Source organism: Oncorhynchus gorbuscha, linkage group LG20 (assembly GCF_021184085.1).
Source record: "Oncorhynchus gorbuscha isolate QuinsamMale2020 ecotype Even-year linkage group LG20, OgorEven_v1.0, whole genome shotgun sequence".
Lineage (NCBI taxonomy): Eukaryota > Metazoa > Chordata > Actinopteri > Salmoniformes > Salmonidae > Oncorhynchus > Oncorhynchus gorbuscha.
This window is the reverse complement of record NC_060192.1, coordinates 14,927,530-14,943,543: the sequence shown is the minus strand read 5'-3', so window position 1 is coordinate 14,943,543 and position 16,014 is coordinate 14,927,530. Positions and strand designations below refer to the sequence as shown.

Genomic DNA, 16,014 nt, shown 5'->3' with positions numbered 1-16,014 from the left:
CAGAAGACCCTGTGGCCGTGTGCTGACTGACCAGCAGGAGTGAGCAGTGGTGGAAATGGTGAGAGCCAGCAATGACATACGCCTATTCAAAATAAGGCAGGCCATTGAGGAGACCGATGACACCTTTACCAATGTGGCATCCACCAGCGTAACAACAATCATCGGCCTTTCGAAGAGGCACCAGGTATCTATGAAACACATTTACCATGTGCCTTTTGCGAGAAACAACAACTGGGTGAAACAACTGCGGGCCGAGTATGTTCAGGCACTATATTGTAAGGTTCTGTATTTATTTTCTTAGTCAACCTTGTGTTCTGTTTCTTTGTGTTCTTGAACGTAGCCCTGTTTTTCATTTTTGCTGTTGATTTCACCTGTGTTAGTTACTCACCTGGTCTCACCAGCTCCTTATTTGGTTCAGTTCATTCTGTTTGTGCCTTTGTGAGGTATTGTTCATTTTGACTCTACTAAGCCTTTTCCTAGCTAGTTTGTGAGAACCAGTTATAGCCTTCAGTCCTAGTTTTGATTCACCTGCCTGTTCGCCTACCTGTGTATGACCATTGCCTGCATGTGACCACGATTCCTGAAAACATCTGCTGCGATCTGCGCGTGAATCTACACCTTTTTATCCCTGAGTATTCATTACATATGTACTGTATTACTGTTACTATTCGATGTCTTGTTACTTTACAATATCATATTGGAACTATACTGTAAAAATAACATAACTAACAAATATATATTTTAGAGGGTGATAGTTCTTGATGCTGCTGTGAACTATCACAAGTATATCTTTGATGATGAAGCGGGCTTCAACCTGGCCAAAGCTCGGTCCAAGTGCCTGGACAACGTGGGGGAAACATCTCCATGTGCGCAGCTATCTCTGAAGATGGTATGGTAGAACGTAGGTCATTACTTGGATCCTACAACGCTGCACACCTCATTGTGTTTCTCAATGAAATTGAGCAGGTCTGTCAAGGTGGAAGGGCACCGATGACATTGTGTGGGACAATTTCAGGTTCCACCATGCAGAGTGGGTTCAGGCATGGTTTTGGGCCCATCCCCGATATATGACCCTGTTACTGCCCCCATGCTCTTCTGTCCTCAACCCTATTAAGGATTTTTTTCAGAATGGATGATCGCCGTCCTCATGAGCGTGTATGAACACCATCCCCACGAGCTTGCCACCTTCCTTCTGGCAATGGACGAGGCTTACGACGACATCAATGCAAACCAAGGTCAAGCTTGGATTTGCCAAGCCAAAAGATTTTTCCCGCAATGCACGAACAATGAGATTCACAGTGATGTGGATGAGAATGTACGGCCAAATGCTCAAGACAAGCATGATGCAAATGAATGCGTGCTAAATGTTATTTTATTTTAATTAATTTAATTTGTTTCATTTAAACATGTATCTCGCATTGGATGAATTATGTTGTGTTTTGGTGATTAAACCAATGTTCTCATTACATTTCACAATAAACTTAGATTTTTAATCAATGGTTGTGTGGTGAGAGATGTTTACAATCCAATTGAATGCACAATGAGAAGTTTTGAATGAAAGACTGGCTGTGTTACACATGTGACCAGTTTGGAGTTTTGTACTAAGAGTTGTGAAAATATACCAAAAAACTGTATTGCTGTTTACATTTGTAGCTTGTCTGAGCTGGTGGGCATCAAATTAGTCCTGGGTCATCAGCAGGGCCAAAACCACATCCTTCAGATCTGACCTCAGAGCTGAATTCAGGTCATCAGTCAGAGCCTGAAACAAGATAGAGGGGGGGGGGGGGTTATTAAGGTGGTAACAGTTTGGGGAGGGGACGAGAAGGGAAGGGGCAGTTAGGAGTAGGGATTGGCTGAGGGGACAATGTTGTCTATAGACTATTTAGATTTTTTGTCTCTGCCCATTGCTCCTCTTCACCAGAACTGTCATAGTCATATCCTCATCCACTCCTGTAGAGGTCATATTGATCATGAATAAAAACACAATAAAACCGACTGAGTGAATAGTTAAGTAAAGGTTAAATAAAAAATGTAAATTAAATAAAAATAGAAGCCCATTGGACAGAAACTGGTTGAATCAACATTGTTTCCACATAATTTGAACCAAAAATGTAATGTTAAATCAACGTGAACGTGGAATTTGTCATTGTTTATTTCACGTTAAATTCACGTTAGTTGACAACTCAAAACCAGACGATGAACTGACGTCTGTGCCAGGCGGAAGGGGGGCTTGGAGGTTGGAGTATTCTGATACATGGTGTTCTTACCTTTGGCTTCAATGGCTTTCTCAAGAGCTGCTGCATTGCTACTAGCACTAAAGTGTGGATATGGAGCTACGGTCCCATAATATACAGATGTTGATTTACCAAACATTTGTGAGTTGTCTTCCATCTTTCCAGCTGTTATGTCTGTTTCCATCTCTACAGCTGACGCGACGGTTTCAATCTTTACTCTTTGCGACCGTTTCCATCTTTACAGCTCGGGAACCTAGTTATATCTGTGAAAAGAATGCCTGTAAGTACAGTGTAACAGGTGTTGTAATTACTGATTGTTACACTGTACTTATCTCAGTCAACTTTAACCCTATCACTAGTCCTCACCCTAATCCTAAGTAATAGCAGTATAATTACAGTGTACTTGTTACACTGTACTAAATGGAATAAGTACACAGTAATAAGGGCAACTCTAATGTAAAGTGGTACCAACAATTTCATAAACAGAATTGTAATTAAAGCTTCAATACGTAACTTTTTTTGCGACTTGACCAAATTCACATAGAAATATGAGTTATAGATATGTTATTCTCATTGATAGCAAGTCTAAGAAGGGGAAGATGAAAAATACAATATTCTGGGTTCTGGAAAATATATTTCACAGATGGTACAATGACTATCTACACTGTACTTCCTTGATTTGTCACATAAACTGAAATTAAGCAAACGTTTAGAATTTTAGCAACCAGGAAGTGGTGGAACGATTTCTGCATAGTACACCTTTAAAGAGAATGAGCACAAGTGCATCAATACTTCTTATACGTTCCTTATGGTCACAAGGCCGCAGAGCCAGACGGATTACCAGGACGTGTACTGAGAGCATGCTCTGACCAATTGGCAAGTGTCTTCACTGACATTTTCAACCTCTCCCTGTCCGAGTCTGTAATGCAAACATGTTTTAAGCAGACCACCGTAGTCCCTGTGCCCAAGAACACTAAGGTAACCTGCCTAAATGACTACAGACCCTTAGCACTCACATCTGTAGCCATGAAGTGCTCTGAAAGACTGGTCACGGCTCACATTAACACTATTATCCCAGAAACCCTAGACCCACTCCAATTTGCATACTGCCCTAACATATCCGCAGAGGATACACTCTATTGCACTCCACACTGCCCTTTCCCACCTGGACAAAAGGAACACCTATGTGAGAATGCTATTCATTGACTACAGCTCAGCGTTCAACACCATAGTTCCCTCAAAGCTCATCAATAACCTAAGGACCCAGGGACTAAACACCTCCCTTTGCAACTGGATCCTGGACTTCCTGACGGCCCGCCACCAGGTGGTAAGGGTAGGTAACAACACATCCGCCATGCTGATCCTCAACACAGGGGAGGTCAGAGACCTGGCCATGTGGCGCCAGGACAACAACCTCTCCCTCAACGCCCCCATTCTCATCGACGGGGCTGTAGTGGAGCAGGTTGAGAGCTTCAAGTTCCTTAGTGTCCACATCACCAACAAACTATCATGATCCAAGCACACCAAGACAGTCATGAATAGCGCACAACAAAACCTATTCCCCCTCAGGAGACTGAAAAGATTTGGCATGGGTCTTTAGATCCTCAAAAGGTTCTACAGCTGCACCATCGAGAGCACCAACAATGCACTTTTTTTAAACAAACAAAAAGGGTGCTGTAGTCTTTGACAATTTTTGGGTGCATGACACCGCCTGGTATAGATGTCCTGGATAGCAGGAAGCTTAGCCCTATGTACAAGCTAAGCTTCCTGCTATCCAGGACCTCTATACCAGGCGGTGTCATGCACCCAAAAATTGTCAAAGACTCCAGCCACCCTTTTTGTTTGTTTAAAAAAAGTGCATTGTTGGTTAGAGGCTTGTAAGTAAGCATTTCACTGTAAGGTCTACACCGGTTGCATATGGTGTATGTGACTAATACAATTTGATTTGATTTGATTGATTTGAATGTTAGAAAACCTCACCTGTTCAGCTGAAGAGATTGTTCTGAGCCACAGTTGTCTTGATTGTGTTGTCCACTACTCAACAACACACCTTGCAGTGTCTCCACCATTCACTTCTCAAACCCCTCAGAGCCTGACAATCCCTCAAGCCAACCTCGTTCAACCACAACAGATTTAGCATACTAGTGCCTGTGTTAAAGATTACAGTAAGAAGCAGAAATGCTGCAAATCAGTGGTTATGTAGTGGGTTTGATTGCAGTGATGTCTGATGTTCTCCTCCAACACAATAAAAGTGATGAGCATTTCACGACATACCATGAAGACGTGTTGTGTTAACAAAATGTTAGGTCAAAGTCAGATTCATTGAGTGAAATACAAAGTCAGTAGGCATGTGCAGTATGTGAATAAAAGGTTGAAATGTGTTTTCCCAAACCTTTCCAAACACAACCATTCCAAATCTGTTATTCCAAACCATTTCAAACACAAGGCAAACTCAATAAAGACACAATAGCAGTTGAATAATTGTATATCGCTTTATACACTGAGTGTACAAAACATTAAGAACACCTTCCTAATATGGAGTTGCCCCCCCACACATGGATGCCGGCCCACGTTGTCTTCAATGCTTGTTGTCTCCAATGCTACCCACAGTTGTGTCAAGTTGGCTGGATGTCCTTTGGGTGGTGGACCAGTCTTGATACACACAGGAAACTGTTGAGAGTGAAAAAACCCGTTCTTGAGTCAAACCAGCGCGCCTGGCACCTACTACCATACCCCATTCAAAGGCACTTAAATCTTGTGTCTTACCCATTCAATATCTGAATGGCACACACACACAATCCATGTCAAGTCTTAAAAATCCTTCTACAACCCGTCTCCCCCCCTTCATCTACACTGATTGAAGTGGATTTAACAAGTGACATCAATGAAGGATCACAGCTTTCACCTGGATTCACCTGGTCAGTCTATGTCATGGAAAGAGCAAGTGTCCTTCATGTTTTGTACACTCAGTGTACAGTCCCCAACCTAATCCAAAATGTGAATTTGTTCTTAAGCAATAGTAGCTCAAATCCAACACTTGTACAATTCAATACATTTGCAAATTCTTTAGTTAAACAATTGTTAGATTTACAAAAAATCTTGACTTTTATTTTTCATCTGGGTGCTAGCGTCTTGGAGGTGGCTGTCCTCTCCCCCGTCCTCGCCCTGGTCCCCCTCCTGGCCCCTGCTGACCATTTCCAGGCAGAGGTCCAGGCCCCCGGGGACCCGGTGGGCGGGTCACTGCGCCTCGAGCGTTGGGATTTGGTGATGACAGGGACACGTCTTTCTGCAGGTTCACATCCTTGCCTGCAGTTCCTGGCCTCACCTTTGTAGACTTTCCACCTTGGTCTGCTTTATTGTCTGGTCAGGGAATACATAGAGGGAGTGCATTGCCTCAAAGTCTAAACAAGTACAACCATATTTTTGCTCATGCAACGTGGACATAACATAGTAAATTCAGGACTCTCCAATTAGTATGATATGTTATGTTCTGTATGGTATGTATTCATTTGTGGATGTCCATCATCAATTTCCTATGATATGTTACCAATTCCAACTTGCACATTGTACAATATGTTACGAATTTGCTAAACTTATGATATGATACAAATTCCAATTTGTGGTGGCTAACATTATCTAGGTGGCTAGGTGGTTAACGCTAACGTTGGCTAGGTGGCTAGAGTTAGCTATGGTTTAGGGGTTTAAGGTAAGGGATAAGGGTAGGAGTTAAGTTAAAGGGTTAAGGTTAGGGAAATGGCTAGCTAACAGGCTAAGTAGTTGCAAAGTAGACAACAGTTGTAAGTAGTTGCAAAGTTGCTAATTAGCTAAAATGCTACATTTCCATCCGTGATGAGATTCGAACCCGGAACCTTTGGGTTGCTAGTTGTTTGCATTATAAACATACCCATCCACCCCAACCAACCACCCTATTTTTGTTTTTTCCTTAAGTAACTTTCTGTTTTATGTATTAGACCATGGTGCTTGCCTACGGAGCTGTGAGGGGAACGGCACCTCAGTACCTCCAGGCTCTGATCAGGCCCTACACCCAAATAAGGGCACTGCGTTCATCCACCTCTGGCCTGCTCGTCTCCCTACCACTGAGGAAGTACAGTTCCCGCTCAGCCCAGTCAAAACTGTTCGCTGCTCTGGCTCCCCAATGGTGGAACAAACTCCCTCACGACGCCAGGACAGCGGAGTCAATCACCACCTTCCGGAGACACCTGAAACCCCACCTCTTTAAGGAATACTTAGGATAGGATAAAGTAATCCTTCTCACCCCCCACTATTGTAAAGTGGCTGTTCCACTGGATGTCATAAGGTGAATGCACCAATTTGTAAGTCGCTCTGGATAAGAGCGTCTGCTAAATGACTTAAATGTAAATGTAAATGTATGTAACAATACCAAACAGAACATATCATATTCATTTGAGTGTCCCCGGAGTTACGTTTACCATGTTACGTCTAGTCTATGAGACCAGACTGGCTCATGATATCATTGATTTCAGCCATATTTAACATTAGGTCAAACAAGATCACCTGCGTTGCACTATCGGAGCTAAGGTTTCATACACATTTGAAGTGAAGGTATGATGCCCACCTGCACCTGTCTCTGGTGGGGGAGCTGGGGGCAAGAGAGAGCGGTTGGGGAGCAGGTCCTCCAGGTCCTTCATGACCTGGTCTGTGCTTTCAGTGTTGTTCCTCCTGTTCTTCTCCTCATCTCTTGCCTAAAGAGAGACAGAGTGTGTGTGTGTGTGTGTGTGTGTGTGTGTGTGTGTGTGTGTGTGTGTGTGTGTGTGTGTGTGTGTGTGTGTGTGTGTGTGTGTGTGTGTGTGTGTGTGTGTGTGTGTGTGTGTGTGTGTGTGTGTGTGTGTGTGAGTGGTAGATGAAAGATAGATATATACATGTAGATAGATCGATGATAACGAGCAAATTAGTATTATTTAAATACCGGTCAAAGGTTTTAGAACACCTACTCATTCAAGGCTTTGTTTTTTTATTTAGTATTTTCCACATTGTAGAATAACAGTAAAGACATAAAAACTATGAAACGGTTGGAAAAGCATTCCAGGTGAAGCTGGTTGAGAGAATGCCAAGAGTGTGCAAAGCTATCATCAAGGCAAAGGGTGGCAATAAAATATATTTTAGTTTGTTTAACACTTTTTTGGGGACTACATGATTCCATATGTGTTATTTTATAGTTTTGATGTCTTCACTATTATTCTACAATGTAGAAAATAGTTTTAAAAAAGAAAGACCCTTGAATGAGTAGGTGTCCATCCATGAGTAGGTGACTGGTAGTGTGTATATTAACCACATAACATTTTTTACGTGAGACTGAATTAATTTGAAAAACCCTCAGACTCACCATCTGCATCTTCTTCTTCAGCTCCGCATTGGCATGTTGGTACGCCTCAGATACCGAGTTCAAATAGTAGATAGCCAGTCTGTAGGGAAGTACATATCCATTTGTTTACAAATGTAGATATGCAGTATCCTAATATATATATATGTGTGTGTGTGTGTGTGTGTGTGTGTGTGTGTGTGTGTGTGTGTGTGTGTGTGTGTGTGTGTGTGTGTGTGTGTGTGTGTGTGTGTGTGTGTGTGTGTGTGTGTGTGTGTGTGTGTGTGTGTGTGTGTGTGTGTGTGTGTGTGTGTGTGAACGTGTGAGAACGTGTGAGAACGTGTGAACTCACACCATCAGTAGCACAGCTGGTATAATGAGGCCAGGGTTGGCTGCGTAGCCCATCAGTGTTCCCAGAAAGGCAGGCAGGTCCAGGTCTATCGTCTCCATTATGACATCAAACATCTTGGCCTTCCCACTGTGGAGATCACAGATTGTGTGAGTCTGTATTTGTGATTTTTTTTTTGTGAGTATGTAGCGACAGGTATGTGTCCTTACATATTGTATATTGTTTGTCTGTGTTTATGCGTAGAGATGTGAGTGCATTTGCAGGGATTCTCCTCTGTGAATGTGTATGTCCTACAGAACAGTAAACATGCCTGTGTGTATGTGTGTGTTACCTGAATGGCCCACAGTCAAAGGAGGGTGGCAAAGTCATGATGGTGTAGACCACAGGCAGTAGACTGAGAAAGAGGATGAGAAGGAGGAGGCCCATGTAGAAGTTGTTGGATTTGGAGGCTTTGAAGACCCTCTCATGGGGCACGTTAGTGGCCATTACGGCCCAGCACTGGTAGTACATGGAGGAGAGGAGACGCAGGACGTTTATCCCTACCAGCCCTGGAGCATAGAATGCACCCATCCTGAAAGAGAGAGAGAGAGAGAGAGAGAGAGAGAGAGAGAGAGAGAGAGAGAGAGAGAGAGAGAGAGAGAGAGAGAGAGAGAGAGAGAGAGAGAGAGAGAGAGAGAGAGAGCGAGAGAGAGAGAGAGAGAGAGAGAGAGAGAGAGAGAGAGAGAGAGAGAGAGAGAGGCACGCACGCACACACACACACAGGGTCAGCGAGGGGAATATACGACATGAGTTCTATAGTTCTACAACCAGAATAGAAATATCTCTTACCAGATCATTCCTTGGTTGAAGACCAGACCAAGAACGTTGCCACTGATGTCAAACTCTCCATACGATGGCTACAGAGGGAGAGACAATCCATATCACAAACAGTGGTTCAAACTTCTGCCTGGCAACAAAAACGTAGACCTCATCCCCGCCAATAGACAAGATAAGACATTTGTAACAATGACCAGTGGAGCACGTACATATGTGGCTTCGAGGTCCCAGCACCAGCAGTAGTTGAGGAACCTGACAATGACAGCCCGCGCAAAGTCACCAATCAGGATGGTCAAGTAGGTCACCTGGATGTCTGACACGGTCAGCTTCACAAACTCCTGTCGCATGATGAACATCACAGACAGGGCTTCACAAAGGTACATGGCATACAACAGAAACAATTACCATATCACACCAGAGATGAGGATATCAGTAAGGTGTCAGTACTATGCCGACGGCAGTCTCCCAGCATGGCCCCCTGATGACGTCAGAAGGGTCCATGGGGGGCGGGGTGGTGTCCGTGTCATTGTTGTAGAGGGTGAAGTTAGCGTAGTATTCCTTCTGGGCCCAGATGGACGCATTCCTAATGGACACCTCCTCCTCAAGCTGAGTGGAAGGAAGGAAGCCATCGAATCACAGGTCATACATTACAATGCACTACCCATTCATCCCAATGACAATGCACCTCTCTGAGGTACATCAGTCCTAAGAGTATGAAACCAATCCCTCACTACAGGATGCACTGGGTTGTTTACAGAATACAGAACTCAACCGTCCCAGTATTGAACCTTATCCTTCTCGTTGACGCTTTCTTATTATCCCGAAAAGGATCCTGTAATCCCGCTCTCAGTGTAGATTTAAGATGAACAAGAAAGAGCTAAAGTCTGGTAGTGGCCTAAAGAAGTGTGAGGCAGCCTTACAGTACCTTGTTGTTGACCTCATCAAACAGGGCAAACAGGAAAGTGTAGAGGTTTCCCAAAAAAAGGGCAAAGATGCGCCCCAGCTGCCATTTGAGGGCGATCCGGGGGTGGTACTCCTCCAGCTCAGCGATGGTCTCAAACAGGGGAGGACACACCAGGCCCAACAGGGACATGATGAGCTCCAACTACACAGTGGGACAATGGGAGGAATCATACCATCTCTCCACTACACCACCACTTTACACAACACCATATGATCAAACATATTTCGGTGATGAAATAGAGAGGGAAGTTTGTTTAGTCATTAATGAATGAGATTTTTTTAAATGCTACACTATTATGACATAATATCACTATAATTTATTCCAAATAGAAACAGATTCCATTGGTTTCAAAGGATGTACATGGCATCAACACCATTCTCCAAGCATTACCTCGTTTTTCTCGTACCAGCTCAGGTCGTCCCTGTTGGCAAATTCCTGGGACCTTTTCACCACAAAGAAGATGAGGTAGCCACTTCCTCCCAAGCAGCAGATGATCATGAAGTTGGCCAGCACACGGAGGAACCTCCTCAGGTGGATGTTCTCATCTTTTTGGTTCTCCTGCTCATCCACGATGGACTCCTGCACTCAGACCGACAGAAAGACAGTTAGCTTATGGGCCACTAACATGTGGTGCTGTGTAGTTAGTGGGAAATAATCTATGTAATTATATTGGATTGAATACAGTAAAGAATACTCAGAAGAACATCATTCAAAAGATCAGACATTGTGATGAAGTTGCGAAAATAGTACACAGGTCTCCATGGTTACCTTGAAGCTGGTGGTGATGGAGGCGTACTTGTTGTCAGCCGTCTCGGCGTTGCCGATGAGGTAATCCCAGCTGGTGAACATCTTCCAGGCAAAGGTGAACTCCCCGTCATCTCCGTCCCCTCCCCCCACGTCAGCATTCTTAGCCATTCTATCAAAACGTATATGAATGACAGTGGGGAAAGGCCGTCATCCATTTTCAGATCAAACACCATGAACAAACAAAATGATTTGTGTATATTTGTTTAATTTGATCCCCATGATCTTTTGCAGAAGCAGCAGCTACTCTTCCTGGGGTCTTCCTGGGGTCTATCTTGATGTGTTAAGCTGTTTTATAAGTGGGGCATTGGGTGGTGACTCACGTTCGTATCACCACCATCAGGCTGTAGCCAAAAGTCCCCACTCCTACCATGAGGTAAGACAGCGGTAGGCGGAACTTCAGCAGCCCAATGGTCCTCTGGTTGTTGTAGTAACCATAGAAGAGGACTGAGTATTTGCAATACCCCTGAGAGAGAAAGAAGTGATCGCAGGTGATGAACTGCGCTCTTATAGTTTACCGATAAACTGTGTCTTCTGATCTTCACGGGTGTCTCCAGACCCATGCTGATCATTTAAATAGTACAATGTGAAATATCATCACATCATATGAGCCTGAACTCTTTGATATGGTAATATTTGATAGGCTTTCATGCAGAGTAAATAGAGGGTAGCCTATCTCGACTGCATGTTTTAACCCACGTTGAAGTCCATGAGGACAGAGTAGTCTTGAGCAGTGGGCTGCTCAGCTCTGGGCACTGTCTTTCTGGGAATGGATCCATACGGAAGTCCCATCAGAACCTGGAGCCATAAAACATTTCAATAATGATTGATAGACTGCTAGAGTATACATTAGAGTTGTATCTATGTGTTAAGACTCTTTGTGAGGCGGTTTTACCTCTGGGATCACAACCAGTCCGAAGGTTAAGCCAAAGAGGACCATGTTCATGCCATACATCCAGCGCAGGAAGATGAAGTAGGAAGCAACTGAGGACCCAAAGTGACCTGAGGGGAGAGAAGTGATAGTGTTTTTCACTAAATTGTAGCGTTCAACTGTCATTCAACTGGCCTTTGTCAATCAGCTCAGTATATTACTTTATCTTGTGTTGTGACCTGTGTTCAGGAATATTTTCAGTATGTTGGTGTTTCTAAATTGTGGAGTATCAGGTAACTCACTTTCAACCTCTTTTATCTTTCGTTCCCATGGTATGCAAGTCGTTTTGAAATTTTCAAAATCTCTTTGGAATTTGATCCATTTCTGGCGAAAAAGAAAGACAATCATTATTATAGCCTCATATTTTGACAACCACAAAAAGCTAAGTGGCAGAAAATCGTATATTGTGCTCATGGTTCCATACCTTCGTCATCATGACTTTATAAGCATAAAACTTCCTGCCTTTTCCTTTTCCCAGAGCCCCTTCAAATTTATCCACAAATTCTTGACATTCTCTGAGAACAAATCATAAGGTTAGCAACAGAACAGTCAAGCTCAAATAAATTGATAAAAGTAACAAAATAGGGAAATAATTCTGACAGGAGGTGTAGAACATACTTTAAAATGGGGTAAAAAAAACCCACTGCTATGATCAATGAATAGAGCTAATTATTATCTGAAAGTGTATCTCAACTTCATCCTGACAGCATATGTCATTTTCCCAGGAGCCTATGCGAGTGCAATCAGTCAACTCGTTCATTACTTCAGATGTACCAGCCTCCTCTTCATTCGCCAGGGCTTGTTCCTCATAATAGCTATGACCTTCTTCTTCTCCTCCACCTCCTCCTTCAGTCGTTCCATCTCTCCTTCTGACATGGACTCTTCCTCTGAGTCTGTGTTAGAGTCTGTGTCTGAGCTGGGAGTTGGATAGAAGATAGAGGAAGGGAGACCGAGTGGAGCAGAGAGAGCGGAAGACAGATTGTTAGGAGAGAGCGATCGAAGAGAAAGAGAGGTCAGTGATGGAGAGAGACAGAGAGAGAGAGAGAGAGTTGGAAGGGTTAGAAAGGATGTCCCTCTATTTCTCTTGGTGCAAGGGTAGCAAATATTGTATAATACAGTTAAATAAGGTATTTGACCCATTATTTTGATTCCTGCGCTGTTTAGTACTACGTTTAGAATCTTGGGCCCTGATTTCCACTCAAGATACCTGCTCTCTTTCTTCTTCTTCTTCTTCTTGTCCTTCTCGTCTTCCTTCTCCTTTCCTTTGCCCTTCCCTTTGGCGTCTCCTTTCTTATCTTTGGTCTCCTCTTCTTTCCCCTTCTTTCCCGTGGCTCCCTTCTTGTTTCTCTTGTTCCCCTTCTCCTCCTCGCTGTCCTCGTCCTTGTCCTGGGCCTTTCCTCCTTTCTTTTTGTTTGCTGCTCCTTTATTTGCTGCTCTTCCTTGTCTTCTCTTGGGGGTGTCATCCTCACTTTCGTCGTCGGTGTCACGTGACTTAGCAGCCTTCTTCTTGTTGGCTCCTCTGCGGTTTCTGGGGGCCTCCTCTTCCTCATCATCCTCATCAGCTGGCTTTTTGCCCCTGCCGCGGGCTCCTCCTCTGCCAGCTGCCGGTCTTCTGTTCCCTCTCCTTCGACTGGTGTCATCTGGATATACACACACACACACACACACACACACACACACACACACACACACACACACACACACACACACACACACACACACACACACACACACACACACACACACACACACACACACACACACACACACACACACACACACACACACACACACACACACACAAATGTATGCGTGAGAACACACACACAACAGCTCAACACATGCAGGAATATACACTTTTAGCACAATGTAAAAAACACACTAATACAGATAGAGCTGAAGCTTTTTAAATATCAGGTCAATTCTAACAGCCGGTGTCAGTAGCTGTCCTCCTCCTTCACAGAGAAAGACACCACTATAAGCTCTGCTTTATACGGGTCAGGTGAGAACTCATCTCCGCTTACCCTCACTGTCACTCACGTCCCCATCGATCTCGATTCCAACTAAATGACAACGCAAACAAATAAATGTCCACCACTCATTCAAACATCTCTAAAATGTCCCAGCATGAATCTATAAAGGCATTTTGCATTTGCATCTCATATAAAGTCTTTATATCACCTCAAAGCCAGAGCATAAAAACATGAGCAACTGAGATGCTGAATCTCAACTCACCATCCTCAATCTTCGCCGCCACATCACTCTTCCTAGGCATGGTGGTTGGTGTGAGATATTCTCTGAAGGTACTGGGACTTTAACTGGACTGAATGCACCAACCCCTCCCCAGGCACACAGAGCCAGAGCTCTACCGGGACCTGTACCTCGCTCTAGTAACTAACTCCCCATCACTATGACAACTACAGCATGTGACCTGCCTCCATAGGTGTTATATTGTTTTCCTGAAACAAAAACATGATATCATAGCGGCAGACATCAAGGAGTGTGTAACTTAATGACAGCAACAACGACAAAAAAGTTCCAGCATGATCTGGTGTTAGTTTTCTTAAATAAAACCCAGAGAACCCCCATAGGGAACCTGAGCAACCATTTCAGTGGACAGCACCTGTGTCAGACAGAAGGTTAAGGGAGTGGAGCTTCTCTACGGTCCATATAGCAGCAGAAGGACAAGGACATTTAAACAGTTAGAGACACTCTCACTCGTCTGGACATGAGACACCATGACCACACACAGACCAAGACGAACAGCCTTAAAGATTTAATGAAGGTTTAGGTTTCCTTTTCAAGACCCATTAGGCAAACCTCAAACACATTAGACACATCTTACATATTACATTTGCTATTGATACAATGCCTACAGAATATTGGAAAGCTATTGCCCACAATGACAGAGTGAGAATGAACAATGTACAGCGGTATGTGTAGTAACACATACAGTACACACACAAAGATACAGAGTGCACACCTCTGAGCCTGGCCCCCATTAAATAATGAAGAGGAGCTCATCTTCCACAGCCAAAACTACACCATCACACACTCCTCCACCCTGTCAAGTAGAAAAAACACACACACATGCATAAAACATTGCATCTCTCACCAGTATCATTAAAAAAAAAAAGTGCAATCATAATATTACAATTTCATTTTTCCAACCAATATCATTCCAGAAATGATTCCACCTTCAATGATCAAAGGAAACCCCCATCATCAACGGCTTTCATGCCAACGTAGTCCTCATTCTAGTCTGAAAACTTCCGCGCCTTAAAATGACTCAGATGATTTTAAATCAATATTTAATGCATTTCTGCCATGAATTGTGCATGAGTATTAAATGTTAATGCTTCTAGTCTGGAGGATCCAGTAATATCACTTTAAGGGGAAGTTTAACCGTTTTTTGTTTTGTTACAGAGAAAATCGTTTTTTTTGTTTTGTTGCTGAGTTATGTTTGAATTATCCTGTTTACAACATCAATAACAACAACAACAAAAATAGTATTGAAATATGGATTTATGGGATAGTGGAACCTTTAAAAAAGGAAAAAATATTGTGCAGAAACATTCAGATTGGCATTCTGACCTAATAGGAGTTGGTTTGGAGTGTTTTCTAACATACTTTGGACATATTTTCATAATGCATTGTAATCAATGGGCAAGTGATGACTAATGGAACAAAATGAAAAATAATTTAAAAGGGGTTTCAGGATCAACTACAATCACAAAAACTGTGAAAAAAGTATATATGTAAAAATGTCAGACAGGATAGGAGGAATGTTTAGTCTGTGCTGAAAAAAACACTACAACCATGTAAAGCCACTCAGGATATCACAAGATCTTGAAAAGACAAAACAAATACACGGTTTGCGTGCCTGCAGGGGAATACAGCTACATGTCACCTGGACTTGTGCACAAATCAGCAAGGAACATAGATCTGATAAGGTGGTGACGAAAACAAATGATCAGTCAGAGCCTCCAGCCTGCCCCCTACTGGACAAGAAGGATATTATCATTGGGTTTGTGATAATCTCCCGTGGGCACCCAGTTGACCAAATGACACGAGATTTTACTTCTGGGTTAATAAAGATTATAGTTTTGTGGACAAAGAGGTGTTTTGTTCGAGAATTCGATGGTTGAGCAATCTTAGAAAATAAAGTGTGAGGAAATTCAATTTGTGTAAAATAAAAAGTACCCTCTCTGTGCGGCCTGTAATTCCTAGCCTTATCATAACTGTGTCACTTGACAGTGTTTCTAACCACTTAATTATATATTGTAATAGTGTACAATTGATTTATATTACTGATCAACCCATACAACTTACATAGGAACTATGCAGATAAGCAGGTATACTAGCAGGTAGACTAGCCAATGGACAAATAAACCTATTATGTGACTTGTAATGTAGGTACATATGTTTATGCTCTGTCAGCAGTGGTGTAAAATACTGAAGTACACATACTTGAAAGTACTACTGAAGTAGTTTTTGGGGGTATCTGTACTTTATTTTACTATTTACATTTTTGACAACTTTTACTTTTACTTCACTACATTCTAAAAGAAAATG

The 16,014-nt window shown here is 42.9% G+C and overlaps 1 protein-coding gene across 1 annotated transcript; it reads right to left on the bottom strand.

Moving 5' to 3' along the window:
• Nucleotides 1-4,727: 4,727 nt before the first annotated feature.
• Nucleotides 4,728-13,742, bottom strand: LOC124007129 (transmembrane channel-like protein 2-A). The gene is made up of 20 exons (XM_046317456.1): nucleotides 13,675-13,742; nucleotides 13,464-13,502; nucleotides 12,647-13,079; nucleotides 12,203-12,355; nucleotides 11,864-11,954; nucleotides 11,682-11,763; nucleotides 11,404-11,510; nucleotides 11,208-11,306; nucleotides 10,832-10,974; nucleotides 10,473-10,620; nucleotides 10,095-10,283; nucleotides 9,666-9,845; nucleotides 9,188-9,346; nucleotides 8,950-9,078; nucleotides 8,753-8,820; nucleotides 8,256-8,495; nucleotides 7,928-8,053; nucleotides 7,600-7,678; nucleotides 6,832-6,958; nucleotides 4,728-5,594 (listed from the first exon to the last, which is right to left on the bottom strand). The coding sequence occupies exons 1-20, from the start codon at nucleotides 13,712-13,714 to the stop codon at nucleotides 5,359-5,361; spliced, it is 2,868 nt and encodes a 955-aa protein (XP_046173412.1). The 5' UTR covers nucleotides 13,715-13,742; the 3' UTR covers nucleotides 4,728-5,358.
• Nucleotides 13,743-16,014: the final 2,272 nt, after the last annotated feature.

Bases quoted from the DNA above. Each gene is read 5' to 3' on its own strand.
- LOC124007129 (XM_046317456.1), bottom strand. From the start codon at position 13,714: ATGCCTAGGAAGAGTGATGTGGCGGCGAAGATTGAGGATG. The intron at 11,764-11,863 runs GTATGGAACCAT...CTTTTTCGCCAG, and splicing joins ATAAAGTCATGATGACGAAG to AAATGGATCAAATTCCAAAG. The intron at 11,307-11,403 runs GTAAAACCGCCT...TTATGGCTCCAG, and splicing joins GACTGGTTGTGATCCCAGAG to GTTCTGATGGGACTTCCGTA.